The sequence below is a fragment of the Pristiophorus japonicus genome, chromosome 2 (genome assembly GCF_044704955.1).
Source record: "Pristiophorus japonicus isolate sPriJap1 chromosome 2, sPriJap1.hap1, whole genome shotgun sequence".
Classification (NCBI taxonomy): Eukaryota; Metazoa; Chordata; class Chondrichthyes; family Pristiophoridae; genus Pristiophorus; species Pristiophorus japonicus.
The window spans coordinates 268207104-268222086 of NC_091978.1; the positions used below are offsets into that span (position 1 = coordinate 268207104).

Genomic DNA, 14983 nt, shown 5'->3' on the forward strand with positions numbered 1-14983 from the left:
AAGAGAGGCTGGGGAGAGGGGAGAGAGAGGCTGGGGAGAGGGGAGAGAGAGGCTGGGGAGGGGGGAGAGAGGGGCTGGGGAGAGGGGAGAGAGAGGCTGGGGAGAGGGGAGAGAGGGGCTGGGGAGAGGGGCTGGGGAGGGGGGAGAGAGGGGCTGGGGAGGGGGGAGAGAGAGGCTGGGGAGAGGGAAAAGAGAGGCTGGGGGCGGGGGGGCTGGGGGCGGGGAGAGAGAGAGGGAAGCTAGGGACGAGGAGAAAGAGGGAGGCTAGGGGCGGGGAGAGAGGGAGGGAGGCTGGGGGCGAGGAGATAGAGAGGCTGGGGGCGGGGAGAGAGGGAGGGAGGGAGGCTAGGGGCGAGGAGAGAGAGAGAGGCTAGGGGCGGGGAGAGAGAGAGGGAGGCTAGGGGCGAGGAAAGAGAGGGAGGCTAGGGGCGGGGAGAGAGGGAGAGAGGCTGGAGGTGGGCGGACGAGAGGAAGGGAGGCTGGTTGTCGGGGGGGGGGGGGCATGGAGAGGCTGCGGAGGGGGGGGGAAAGAGAGGCTGGGAGGGGCAGAGAGAGAGGCTCGGGGGTGGGGGGAGAGAGAGGCTCGGGTGTGGGGCGAGAGAGAGGCTCGGCAGTGGGGCGAGAGAGAGGCTCGGGGGTGGGAGGAGAGAGAGGCTCGGGGGTGGGGCGAGAGAGAGGCTCGGGGGTGGGGCGAGAGAGAGGCGCGGGGGTGGGGCGAGAGAGAGGCGCTCGGGGGTGGGGGGAGAGAGAGGCTCGGGGGTGGGGGGAGAGAGAGGCTCGGGGGTGGGGGGAGAGAGAGGCTCAGGGGTGGGGGGAGAGAGAGACTCGGGGGTGGGGGGAGAGAGAGGCTCGGGGGTGGGGGGAGAGAGGCTGGGGGGGAAGAGAGAGGGGCTGTGGGGGGAGAGAGAGGGGCTGTGGGGGGAGAGAGAGGGGCTGTGGGGGGAGAGAGAGAGGCTGAGGACGGGGGAGAGAGGCTGGGGTGGGGGAGGAGAGAGAGGCTGGGGTGGGGGGGGAGAGAGAGAGAGAGAGGCTGGGGGGCGGGAGGGTGAAGAGAGAGGGAGGGAGGCTGAGGGCGGGGAGAGAGAGGGAGGCTAGGGGCGAGGAGAGGGAGGCTGGGGGCGAGGAGAGGGAGGCTGGGGGCGGGGAGAGAGGGAGGGAGGCTGGGGGTGAGGAGAGAGGGAGGGAGGCTGGGGGTGGGGAGAGAGGGAGGCTAGGGGCGGGGAGAGAGGGAGGGAGACTGGGGGTGGGGAGAGAGGGAGGGAGACTGGGGGTGGGGAGAGAGGGAGGGAGACTGGGGGTGGGCGGAGGAGAGAGGGAGGCTGGTGGTGGGGGGGGGGCAGAGAGAGGCTGGGGGGGGGCAGAGAGAGGCTGGAGGGGGGAGAGAGAGGCTGGGGGAGGGGGCTGAGAGAGAGGCTGGGGGGGGGCTGAGAGAGAGGCTGGGGGGGGAGAGAGAGGCTGGGGGGGAGAGAGAGAGAGAGGCTTGGGAGGGAGAGAGAAGCTGGGGGCGGCGATACAGAGCCGCTGGGGGCGGGGAGAGAGAGAGGCTGGGGGCGAGGAAAGAGAGAGGCTGGGGCGAGGAGAGAGGCTGGGGCGAGGAGAGAGAGAGGCTGGGGGCGAGGAAAGAGAGAGGCTGGGGGCGAGGAAAGAGAGAGGCTGGGGGCGAGGAAAGAGAGAGGCTGGGGCGAGGAGAGAGGGAGTCTGAGGGTGGGGGGAGAGAGAGAGGCTGGGCGTGGAGGGGAGAGAGAGAGGCTGGCGGTGGGGGGAGGAGAGAGAGAAAGAGAGAGAGAGGCTGGGGGGTGGGGTGGGGAGAGAGGATGGAGTGGGGGGAAGCTTGGGGAGAGGTTGGTGGGGCAGGAGAGGCTGGAGGGGGCGTGGGAGAGGCTGAGGACGGGGGAGAGAGGCTGGGGTGGGGGAGGAGAGAGAGGCTGGGGTGGGGGGGGAGAGAGAGAGAGAGGCTGGGGGGCGGGGGGGTGAAGAGAGAGGCTGGGGGCGGGGCGGGGAGAGAGACTGGCCGGGGTGGCGGGGGGGAGAGAGAGAGGCTGGGGTTTGGGGAAAGGCTGGAGGGGGAAAGGCTGGGGGTGGGGTGGGGAGAGAGGGGCTGGGGGGGGCGAGGGAGAGAGAGGCTGGCGTGAGGGGGGAGAGGCTGGGGAGGTGGGGTGAGAGGCTGGGGGGTGGGGTGAGAGGCTGGAGGGTGGGGTGGGGAGAGAGACTGGGAGTGTGGGGAGAGGCTGGGGGATGGGGTGAGGAGAGAGGCTGGGGGTTGGGGTGAGAGGCTGGGGGGTGGGGTGAGAGGCTGGAGGGTGGGGTGGGGAGAGAGGCTGGGAGTGTGGGGAGATGCGGGGGGGCAGGAGAGGCTGGGTCGAGGGGGGAGGGCGCTGGGAGAGGCTGGGGGCCGGGAGGAGATGCGAGGGTTTGAGAAAGAGGCTGGGGTGGGGGGAGAGAGGCTGGAGTAGGGGCATCCCGGAGACATGGCTCCAGGGTGACCAAAGCTGGGAACTCAACATCCAGTGGTATTCAACATTTAGGAAGGATAGGCAGAGAGGAAAAGGAGGCAGGGTGGCATTGCTGGTTAAAGAGGAAATTAACACAATCGTAAGGAAGGACATTAGTCTGGATGATGTGGAATCGGTATGGGTGGAGCTGCGGAATACTAAAGGGTAGAAAACACTAGTGGGAGTTGTGTAGACCACCAAACAGTAGTAGTGAGGTTGGGGACAGCATCAAAAAAGAAATTAGGGATGTGTGCAATAAAGGTACAGTAGTTATCATGAGCGACTTTAATCTACATATAGATTGGGCTAACCAAACTGGTAGCAATGCGGTGAATGAGGATTTCCTGGAGTATATTAGGGATGGTTTTCTAGACCAATATGTCGAGGAAACAACTAGAGAGCTGGCCATCCTAGACTAGGTGATGTGTAATGAGAAGGGACTAATTAGCAATCTTGTTGTGCGAGGCCCCTTGGGGAAGAGAGACCATAATATGGTAGAATTCTTTATTAAGGTGGAGAGTGACACAGTTAAGTCGAAAACGAGTGTCCTGAACTTAAGGAAAGGTAACTTTGATGGTAGGAGGGGTGAATTGGCTCGAATAGACTGGCAAAGGACGGTGGATAAGCAATGGCAAACATTTAAAGGTCACATGGATGAACTTCAGCAATTGTAATCCCTGTCTGGAGTAAAAATAAAACGGGGAAGGTGGCTCAAACGTGGCGAACAAGGGAAATTAAGGATAGTGTTAAACCAAGGAAGAGGCATATAAATTGGCTAGAAAAAGCAACAAACCTGAGGACTGGGAGAAATTGAGAATTCAACAGAGGAGGACTAAGGGTTTAATTAAGAGGGGGAAAATAGAGTAGGAGAGGAAGCTTGCAGCGAACATAAAAACTGACTGCAAAACCTTCTATAAATATGTGAAGAGAAAAAGATTAGTGAAGACAAACATCGGTCCCTTGCAGTCAGAATCAAGCGAATTTATAACGGGGAACAAAGAAATGGCGAACCAGTTAAACAAATACTTCGGTTCTGTTTTCACGAAGTAAGACACAAATAACCTTCTGAATGTACTCGGGGACAGTGGGTCTCATGAGAAAGAGGAACTGAAGGATATCCTTATTAGGCAGGAAATTGTGTTAGGGAAATTGATGGGATTGAAGGCCAATAAATCCCTGAGGCCTGATAGTCTGCATCCCAGAGTACTTAAAGAAGTGGCCCTAGAAATAGTGGATGCATTGGTGATCATTTTCCAACAGTCTATTGACTCTGGATCAGTTCCTATGGACTGGAGGGTAGCTAATGTAACACCACTTTTTAAAAAAGAAGGGAGAGAGAAAACGGGTAATTATAGACCAGTTAGCCTGACATCAGTAGTGGGGAAAATGTTGAAATCAATCATTAAGGAAGAAATAGCAGCACATTTGGAAAGCAGTGACAGGATCGGTCCAAGATTTATGAAAGGAAAATCATGCTTGACGAATCTTCTGGAATTTTTTGAGGATGTAACTGGCAGAGTGGACAAGGGAGAACCAGTGGATGTGGTGTATTTGGACTTTCAAAAGGCTTTTGACAAGGTCCAACACAAGAGACTAGTGTGCAAAATCAAAGTGCATGGTATTGGGGCTAATGTACTGACATGGATAGAGAACTGGTTGGCAGACAGGAAGCAGAGAGTCGGGATAAACGGGTCCTTTTCACAATGGCAGGCAGCGACTAGTGGAGTGCCGCAGGGCTCAGTGCTGGGACCCCGGCTCTTTACAATATACATTAACGATTTAGATGAAGGAATTGAGTGTAATATCTCCAAGTTTGCAGACGACACTAAACTGGGTGGCAGTGTGAGCTGTGAGGAGGATGCTAAGAGGCTGCAGGGTGACTTGGACAGGTTAGGTGAGTGGGCAAATGCATGGCAGATGCAGTATAATGTGGATAAATGTGAGGTTATCCATTTTGGGGGCAAAAACACGAAGGCAGAATATTATCTGAATGGCAGCAGATTAGGAAAAGGGGAGGTGCAACGAGACCTGGGTGTCATGGTTCATCAGTCATTGAAAGTTGGCATGCACATACAGCAGGCAGTGAAGAAAGGAAATGGTATGTTGGCCTTCATAGCTAGGCGATTTGCGTTTCGGAGCAGGGAGATCTTACTGCAGTTGTACAGGGTCTTAGTGAGGCTTCACCTGGAATATTGTGTCCAGTTTTGGTCTCTTAATCTGAGGAAGGACGTTCTTGCTATTGAGGGAGTGCAGCAAAGGTTCACCAGACTGATTCCAGGGATGGCTGGACTGTCATATGAGGAGAGATTGGATCAACTGGGCCTTTATTCACTGGAGTTCAGAAGGATGAGAGGGGATCTCATAGAAACGTATAAGATTCTGACGGGTCTGGACAGGTTAGGTGTGGGAAGAATGTTCCCGACGTTGGGGAAGTCCAGAACCAGGGGACATAGTCTAAGGATAAGGAATAGGCCATTTAGGACTGAGATGAGGAGAAACTTCTTCATTCAGAGAGTTGTTAACCTGTGGAATTCCCTGCCGCAGAGAGTTGTTGATGCCAGTTCATTGGACCTATTCAAGAGGGAGTTACTTATGGCCCTTATGGCTAAGGGGATCAAGGGGTATGGAGAGAAAGCAGGAAAGGGGTACTGAGGGAATGATCAGCCAAGATCTTATTGAATGGAGGTGCAGGCTCAAAGGTCCAAATGTCCTACTCCTGCACCTATTTTCTATGTTTCTATGAGAGAGGCTGGGGCAAGGGAAGAGAGGCTGGAGTAGGGGGAGAAAGGCTGGGGTAGGGGGGTAGAGAGAGAGGCTGGGGGGGTGGAAAGAGAGGCTGAGGGGGGATGGTGAGAGAGGCTTGTGTCGGGGGAGAGAGAGGTTGGGGTGCGGGGGGGAGAGAGAGGCTCGGAGGAAGAGGGAGAGGCTGGATGATGCGAGAGAGGCTGGGGTGGGTGGAGAGAGAAAGGCTGGGGTCGGGGGAGGGAGAAGCGCTGGGGTGGTGGGAGGGGAGAGAGTGTGGGGTGGGGGGAGGGGAGAGAGTGTGGGGTAGGGGGAGGGGAGAGAGTGTGGGGTGGGGGAGGGGAGAGTGTCTGCGGTGGGGGGAGGGGAGAGAGTCTGGGGTGGGTGATGGGGAGAGAGTCTGCAGTGGGGGGAGGGGAGAGAGTCTGCGGTGGGGGGAGGGGAGAGAGTCTGCGGTGGGGGGAGGGGAGAGAGTCTGGGGTGGGGGGAGGGGAGAGAGTCTGCGGTGGGGGATGGGGAGAGAGTCTGGGGTGGGGGGAAGGGAGAGTGGCTGGGGTGGGGGGAGGGGAGAGAGTCTGCGGTGGGGGGAGGGGAGAGAGTCTGCGGTGGGGGGAGGGGAGAGAGTCTGGGGTGGGGGGAGGGGAGAGAGTCTGCGGTGGGGGATGGGGAGAGAGTCTGGGGTGGGGGGAAGGGAGAGTGGCTGGGGTGGGGGGAGGGGAGAGAGTCTGGGGTGGGGGGAGGGGAGAGAGTCTGCGGTGGGGGGAGGGGAGAGAGTCTGCGGTGGGGGGAGGGGAGAGAGTCTGGGGTGGGGGGAGGGGAGAGAGTCTGCGGTGGGGGATGGGGAGAGAGTCTGGGGTGGGGGGAAGGGAGAGTGGCTGGGGTGGGGGGAGGGGAGAGAGTCTGGGGTGGGGGGAGGGGAGAGAGTCTGCGGTGGGGGATGGGGAGAGAGTCTGCGGTGGGGGATGGGGAGAGAGGCTGGGGTGGGGGAGGGGAGAGAGTCTGCGGTGGGGGGAGGGGAGAGAGTCTGCGGTGGGGGGAGGGGAGAGTGGCTGGGGTGGGGGGAGGGGAGAGAGTCTGGGGTGGGGGGAGGGGAGAGTGGCTGGGGTGGGGGGAGGGGAGAGAGTCTGGGGTGGGGGATGGGGAGAGAGTCTGGGGTGGGGGGAGGGGAGAGAGTCTGCGGTGGGGGGAGGGGAGAGTGGCTGGGGTGGGGGGAGGGGAGAGAGTCTGCGGTGGGGGGAGGGGGGAGTGGCTGGGGTGGGGGGAGGGGAGAGAGTCTGCGGTGGGGGGAGGGGAGAGAGTCTGCGGTGGGGGGAGGGGAGAGTGGCTGGGGTGGGGGGAGGGGAGAGAGTCTGGGGTGGGGGATGGGGAGAGAGTCTGGGGTGGGGGGAGGGGAGAGAGTCTGGGGTGGGGGGAGGGGAGAGAGTCTGCGGTGGGGGGAGGGGAGAGAGTCTGCGGTGTGGGGAGGGGAGAGAGTCTGCGGTGGGGGGAGGGGAGAGTGGCTGGGGTGGGGGGAGGGGAGAGTGGCTGGGGTGGGGGGAGGGGAGAGTGGCTGGGGTGGGGGGAGGGGAGAGTGGCTGGGGTGGGGGGGGAGAGAGAGGCTAGGGTGGGGGGGGAGAGAGGCTGGGGTGAGGGGGAGAGAGAGGCTGGGGTGGGGGAGAGAGAGGCTGGGGTGGGGGGGAGAGAGAGGCTGGGGTGGGGGGGAGAGAGAGGCTGGGGTGTGGGGGAGAGAGAGGCTGGGGTGGGGGGAGAGAGAGGCTGGGGTGGGGGGAGAGAGAGGCTGGGTGGGGGGAGAAAGAGGCTGGGGTGGGGGGAGAGAGAGGCTAGAGTAGGAGGAGAGAGAGGCTGGGGTGTGGGGGAGAGAGAGGCTGGGGTGGGGGGAAGAGAGAGTCTGGAGTGGGGGAGAGTGAGGCTGGGGTGGGGGGAGAGTGAGGCTGGGGTGGGGGGAGAGTGAGGCTGGGGTGGGGGGGGAGAGAGAGGCTGGGGTGGGGGGAGAGAGAGGCTAGGGTGGGGGGAGAGTGAGGCTGGGGTGGGGGGGAAAGTGAGGCTGGGGTGGGGGGAGAGAGAGGCTGGGTTGGGGGAAGAGAGAGGCTGGAGTCGGGGGAGAGAGAGGCTGGATGTGGGAGGGATATACTTGGACTGGGGTAAAGCATTTTGGCTGGGGGAGGGCTGCACTTGGACTGAGGTACGGGACTTTGGCTGGCCCTTGATATCTTCTGGGAAGCTCTGTCCTCTGTCGCTTCAGGACGTCAAAGTTGATCGAGTTGCAATTTGCAAAGTCAGTGAGACCTTGGAATGGGCGGTTCCAGTTACACATTCCTGTGTAACTCCGGGGTGTGGCTTATCCTCCAAGTGGACCAACCAGAAATAAAGGGTGGAGCACGTTGGCCATTTTTGCAGTACAAATAAACGCGTCCATTTATATAGCACCTTGTCACATCTCTCAAAAATGTTTTAAAATGGTACACATACAATGAACTCATTAAAGTCATTTGAGGCTGTTGTTACGTAAGCAAACATGGCAGCCATTTTGCACACAGTAAAATCCCACAATCAGCAATGAGGTGAGTCTGCTGATGTTGCTGTAGGAATGAATTTTGAGCAGGACACCAAAGAACTCCCTGGTGAGCAGTCGCGTGGAATGTTTAACATTTTCTTGAAGGACCAGAATAGGCAAACAAGGCTTTAGATTTTGGTATGGTCTTAAAATCAGGAATTACATGAATCAGGCATGCTGATCTTAGTGCACTATTCTCCAATTTGCATACATATTGTTTAAAATTCTGTGCGAGGATTGGGAATAATCTCTCATCCAAAAGTTCAATAGGGTCAATTTTCGCCTGCCGAAATGTGGCAGAGTAGATTGTCCGCCTTTTACAGAACTCGTCCGAATGTCAGATATTTAATTTCCTCTCCTCCAGATTACATATTCGGTGAAGATGAAAATTTACCCCAATATTTCTAACAAAACATAACTCACTCAGTACTGCACTGGAGTGTCCGTCTAGCTTATGCACTCGAGAGCTGGAGCAGGCTTTGAACCAAAATAATAATGTGGCTTTAAAATCAGAAGTGTGTTTACAATTTTATGATGTTCGTTCACTGCCACCAGAATGCTTTTTATTTCTTTTCCCTTTTCCTCCTTTTTTTTTTGCTAATTTTCTTCCTTCCCTCTCCCAAATATATAAGAACATAACATAAGAACATAAGAATTAGGAACAGGAGTAGGCCATCTAGCCCCTCGAGCCTGCTCCACCATTCAACAAGATCATGGCTGATCTGGTCATGGACTCAGCTCCACTTACCCGCCCGCTCCCCATAACCCTTAATTCCCTTATTGGTTAAAAATCTATCGATCTGTGATTTGAATACATTCAATGAGCTAGCCTCAACTGCTTCCTTGGGCAGAGAATTCCACAGATTCACAAACCTCTTGGAGAAGAAATTCCTTCTCAACTCGGTTTTAAATTGGCTCCCCCGTATTTTGAGGCTGTGCCCCCTAGTTCTAGTCTCCCCGACCAGTGGAAACAACCTCTCTGCCTCTATCTTGTCTATCCCTTTCATTATTTTAAATGTTTCTATAAGATCACCCCTCATCCTTCTGAACTCCAACGAGTAAAGACCCAGTCTACTCAATCTATCATCATAAGGTAACCTCCTCATCTCTGGAATCAGCCTAGTGAAGCGTCGCTGTACCCGCTCCAAAGCTAGTATATCCTTCCTTAAGTAAGGTGACCAAAACTGCACGCAGTACTCCAGGTGTGGCCTCACCAATACCCTGTACAGTTGCAGCTTTTGTATTCCATCCCTCTCGCAATGAAGGCCAACATTCCATTCGCCTTCCTGATTACCTGCTGCACCTGCAAACTAACTTTTTGGGATTCATGCACAAGGACCCCCAGGTCCCTCTGCACCGCAACATGTTGTAATTTCTCCCCATTCAAATAATATTCCCTTTTACTGTTTTTTTTTCCAAGGTGGATGACCTCACACTTTCCGACATTGTATTCCATCTGCCAAACCTTAGCCCATTCGCTTAACCTATCTAAATCTCTTTGCAGCCTCTCTGTGTTCTCTGCACAACCCGCTTTCCCACTAATCTTTGTGTCATCTGCAAATTTTGTTACACTACACTCTGTCCCCTCTTCCAGGTCATCGATGTATATTGTAAACAGTTGTGGTCCCAGCACCGATCCCTGTGGCACACCACTAACCACCGATTTCCAACCCGAAAAGGACCCATTTATCCCGACTCTCTGCTTTCTGTTAGCCAGCCAATTCTCTATCCATGCTAATACATTTCCTCTGACTCCGCGTACCTTTATCTTCTGCAGTAACCTTTTGTGTGGCACCTTATCGAATTCCTTTTGGAAATCTAAATACACCACATCCATCGGTACACCTCTATCCACCATGCTCGTTATATCCTCAAAGAATTCCAGTAAATTAGTTAAACATGATTTCTCCTTCATGAATCCATGTTGTGTCTGCTTGATTGCACTATTCCTATCTAGATGTCCCGCTATTTCTTCCTTAATGATAGCTTCAAGCATTTTCCCCACTACAGATGTTAAACTAACCGGCCTATAGTTACCTGCCTTTTGTCTGCTCCCTTTTTAAACAGGCGTTACATTAGCTGCTTTCCAATCCGCTGGTACCTTCCCAGGGTCCAGAGAATTTCGGTAGATTATAACGAATGCATCTGCTCTAACTTCCGCCATCTCTTTTAATACCCTGGGATGATTCCTTGCTCAGGTTCAGTTCCACAAAAACCTGGTTACACTGTGGAACAAGTTCTTCATCTATGAACCTAGACAGTGAATGTCAATAAAGTATTTGACTTTGGGAGCTATCACAGACAAACCCAATCTTGTTCTCCAGCAATGTTTACATATGCCTACCTCCAGCAGATGTCAATTGGCCCAGAGATGCTAGGTCCATTTATAGCATCCCTACTTCTACCTCGACTGTGGTCAGCTGACTCAACACAGGCCGGGAATCAAATCTGGCACTTTCCTGGTCTGTAAGGCTGAGCTACCTGCTAAATCATTGATGGAGTAGCACAAAAATTCTTCTAAGCTACATATACGCACACTTGCAATAACATTAATGACAATAATATCCAGTCGCAACATTATTTTTAAAAACACTGTGACAATGTTTAAAATATTTTATATATGCTATAGAGCAACATATTACATTAAATTGCAGGCAACACTACCATAATTTCTCTAATATGAGCTGGGGCTGAGTGAGATACATTGCCACCAGTTCAGACTCAGAAAAGTTAGACTTATTCCTTAATTTGTTTAAGGTTTCTTTTAAAAAATATATTGGCCACTTGCATGCAATCTACATTACCTGTTGTGTGTCCAATTCTGTCTAACATGTATCTTGATAAATCAATTGTTCTGTCAATCTGAAAGAGTTGCAAGTCTTCTTCATCTAAGGCAATATCTCCCCAAAACGCAGCTTAAAAACAAAAACAGTATCAGTTCAGTTAAATGAACAAAGCTGTGATTAACCAGAAAAATATTAACCCAATAGAAATAAGGAGTTGTTGAGGTTACTAACATCGATGCATTTAAGGGGAAGCTAGATAAACACATGAGGAAGAAAGGAATGTGTTGATGGGACAAAAGCAAATACTGCGGATGCTGGAAATCTGAAATAAAAACAGAAAATGCTGGAAATACTCAGCAGGTCAGGCAGCATCTGCGGAGAGAGAAAGAAGAGTTAACATTTCACGTCAATGACCTTTCATCAGAACTGAAAAAAAATGAGAGATATAACAGGTTTTAAGCAAGTGCAGAGGCTGGGAAAGAGGGGAGGGGAGGAAAGAATAAAAAGGTCTGTGATAGGGTAGAAGACAGGAGAGATGAAAAAGTCAAAAGGGATGATGGTGCAAGGCAAAAGGAGTTGGTAATGGGACAAGTAAAGGAACAAAAGAGGACTCCAGAAGAGGTGTAAATGGGAATCGCAGAATCATCAACAGCTGCCATCCAAAAGAATGGGGGCAGAGGAGTTGAGGAAGGGAAGGGAATGGACCATGTGAAGGTGAGGGAAAGATGGAAATTGGAGGCAAAGCGAATTACATTTTCCAGTTCAAGTCAAGAGCAGGAAACGGCACCGATACAGTCATCAATGTACAGGAAAAAGAGGTGAGGGAGGATATGTTGATGGGGTTAGATGAGGAAGGATGGAAGAAGGCTCGTGTGGAGTATTAACACCGGCATGGACCTGTTGGGCTGAAAGACCAGTTTCTGTGTTGTAAATATTATGCAAATAGGTAACACGCAGAGGTTAAAACATTTGCTCCTGATTAGTGTTTCCAGCACCTCACAAGGTTAGTTCCTCCATTTTTCCCCATCCTGTCCTGAAGGCTTTGGATCACACTAGGATAAGGTCCCATGAGCAGTATGCCGAACAACTGAAATCCTTCATGTCTGAGCCTGTCAGTAAGCTATTTAACCATGGAAGGCATGATGCCAGCCTGATCCTATCCTCAACCATCATACCTGGGTTCTAATCAATAGCAGGCAGTAATTGGTTTAGTCAGTTAAAGAGATCTACTTCTCTCTCCCCACTACTTTTAAGCTTGTTAAAAAATATGCCCTTGCTACTTGTTGCAGCCTATTTTATCTCACATGCCAAGTTCTGAGAATCCTCGGGGCCGAAATTGCCCACTGTTGGAATCGAGACGCATCTATCAGTTTAGATGTTTTCTGGCGGCCCCATGCACTGGGAAGGCCTAGCCTTCAAAATTCAGCTCTTCAGGGACCTTTTACAAGCAGGGCGGAAGTGGCTTCATCATGGAGGCGGAAGTGGGGGCGGGACAGAGTGGCCGCCTATACAGCGGAGCAGAAGGATGTGGGGGCGGGGCAGAGTAGCTGAAGCCATCAGTCATCAGCACTGCGCTAATGACATCATTGCACTGGCGTGTCACAACGTCTCTCTCCTTCAGTTAAAGGGGAGGGCCACTGCGAATTCTGCAGCCACTTCAATGGTGCTAGGCTGCCTCTTGGCGGCCCGGCCGAATCCATGGCCATAATTGTTGGCCCGACCTGGAAGTCGACCGACAAAAAAAATTAACATGGTGGCCCCGGCAGTATGTCCGCCCCTTTAAGGGCGGCCATACCGCCCTGGCACCGAGAGCGTACCGACAGCTTTTAACCTGTGGCGAGGCCGCTCCCACGGGGCAATTTTGAAAAGGGGCAATTTCCCGAAGGGCAATTTCGCGAGGGGGAAAGAGATATCGGTGCGGGGTACAGCGGAGCGGCCCCAGACACTGTCCAAACCTGAGGTTGGGCAATTTACAAAATGGTGGCTCTCTGTAGCGAGTCGGCGGCCATTCCGCTCCGCCCCATATCCGCTGCTTTCAGGCAGCCAGAGGCCTTTTCGGAAGCGGCAATTTCGGCCCCCTCAGGTGTCATCCCATTCGTATCTGAATTATAAGTAAATTAATATTTGTAATTTATCATCTTCTGACGCATGCATGCAAAATTGCGCAGGCGTTAGCGGAGGCATGAATCCAGTAGCGCCGCGCCCCCGCTGGTAGCACCCCAGGCCACCGCACCTCCGGCGCAGTGACCTATTTCTGATCTGCGGCAGCAATTGGGCAGCACCCCGTGAGGGTACCACAGGCGAAGACAGCACCAGCCTCGCGGGTCGCGAGCCGCTCCGCACTTATCTTGCGGAGCGAAACTTAAAGGGGAGGTCTGCTGGGCCGCATGCCTTCATTTTTTTTCTCTGACTCACCAGTCTGGCCATTGTCCACCAACGTCGCGGGGTCCTGGCCCCGATCGTGCAGCCCAGCACTCCGTTTCGGTGCGGGACTGCGGACACAGCACCCCGCATCCCCAGTGGCCCAGTCAAGGCCCATCAAAAGACCTACATAGCTCGCAGCACCCCTTCCCTTTAATGAACAGGAAGGGGCATTGAAATGCATCAGTGATCCGCGGAGAGGCCGCATAATGCTTCGCGATGCACCTGGGTAGCGGCCCCGCACCCGCTCTGAGAGGAAGTGGAGCATGCGACATTGCGCTCCACTTCCTGTGAGAGATGGTAGCCCGAACTTTGCTTCCAGGGCGGGCTTCTGCGCAATTGGGGTGATACGCAAGAATGATGGGGAAAGAGAATAAAATATTGCAATCGAGATCAATTAGGGTCTGCTGCTCTGTTGTCATTAATTTTGAAGAATTCACTTTTTGAGAAGCAATTTGTAAAGCTTCCATTTTTATCAGTAAGTTTTCCTCATGTGCTTCACAATTGGAAGAAATTATTAGAATTCGAAGACAAGAATTGTTGTGGCATTCTGGTACCGACTGGCACTTTTATATTTAACGTGTGATCCCAAGCAACACTCAAATACATGTGGGGCTGGATTTTCAGTCTTCTGCTGTCCCTGTTGCGCCCCAGAGGGGCAGCAATGGCGGTGGTAAGCACTTCCGGGACAGCGGCCAACTTCCAGCGCCCCGCCGGGACTTTCGGTGCCAGTTTCGATGGGGCGTGTAGCATTACCGCCCAGAAGAGGCAAGCCAGTGTGCAACGCCGCTGGTTGCGACACCGGCTCGATTTTTGGCTGCCATCCGATCCATAGCGCCCCGTAGAGCGCCCTGCTGGGACCGCCTGTGAAAGCTGGTGGTCCCAGCTGTAGCGGCTACAGTGAGGTAAGTAATGTCTACCTCAGGTAAGTGTGATTGTTTTTAATTGTATTTTGCGAATTACGTTGTGTTATTTATTGGGAATGTTTTTGATCTTTTCTTCAGTTTTTTTCTCCCCCCAGGCCTCTCTTACAGCGCTCCGAAGCCAGCTGTTTAGCTCGGGATTTTCAGTTGCTCAGCCAGCCTAGCACCTTCAGAGTGCACCCCAAACTCAGGGCCCAGCTGTTGAAGTTTGCTGACTGAGACCCAAACTGTTCCTGGGCACAAACTTTACTGTCCCGCCGCCATTATCGCTCCGAAATGAGCAGAACTGAAAATCCAGCCCTTGCTTTCAAGCTCTGATCATCCTGAAAGGTCAAAGCCATGTGCATCTTCCATTGAACCTGAAAATAACAATAGAAAGCAGGGTAACAATAAACTTACTTACACAGAAGTGACAACCTTTTCTCTGGTATGCTGCTTGTTAGCTTTCTTTCAAATTTCATTGAATGAATAACAGGGCAGAAGTGTGGTTGCTACAACTAGCATCGACCCGAGTGCTGTATCAAAGCTCCATGTGGGGGAACACCTGGCCAGTGCTGCTCATAATATAATTAGGTTTAATCTTATTGGCTAATCCAAGGCTGCAGCTGGTCTCAGGTTTTAAGAGGACTGACTTTACAAAAGTGGCTGAAGATGTGGCAAAAGTTAACTTGGGAACCCTACTAAATAGGGAAACAAGTACTGAGGACAAATGGGGTTTATTTAAAACCATTCTCAGAGTGAAGCCATGGTAAAACAAAAGCATCTTGGTGACAAGGAATGCACAGAGGCAAATCAAATTGAAACAGAAGGCATTCTACACACTGAAGGAATTTAACTGACAGGAGAACAGGGAAAGTATTGCATGTGATTGAGGGAGGCAGAAACAGCTATAAGAGTAGCCCTGATAAAGATGGTGCGCAATTGTGGCAGTAATAGCAAAATCATTTTCAGCTATGTCAGAAGACCATTAAAGACCTTATAGAGCCACTAAAAGATATTGTAGGACAGATACAATTCGATTCTCTCTGCAGGTTTACTGCAGATGAATAACTCAAAGCCAAAAAC

At 53.1% G+C, this 14983-nt stretch overlaps 1 protein-coding gene across 1 annotated transcript in view; it reads right to left on the reverse strand.

The window, feature by feature from the left end:
• tll1 (tolloid-like 1) overlaps positions 1 to 14983 on the reverse strand; it is a 454505-nt gene that overhangs the window by 285309 nt on the left and 154213 nt on the right. The window contains exon 2 of the mRNA XM_070864299.1: positions 10593 to 10703. Coding sequence (XP_070720400.1) covers positions 10593 to 10703 — 111 coding nt within the window. The remainder of the gene's footprint in view (positions 1 to 10592; positions 10704 to 14983) is intronic.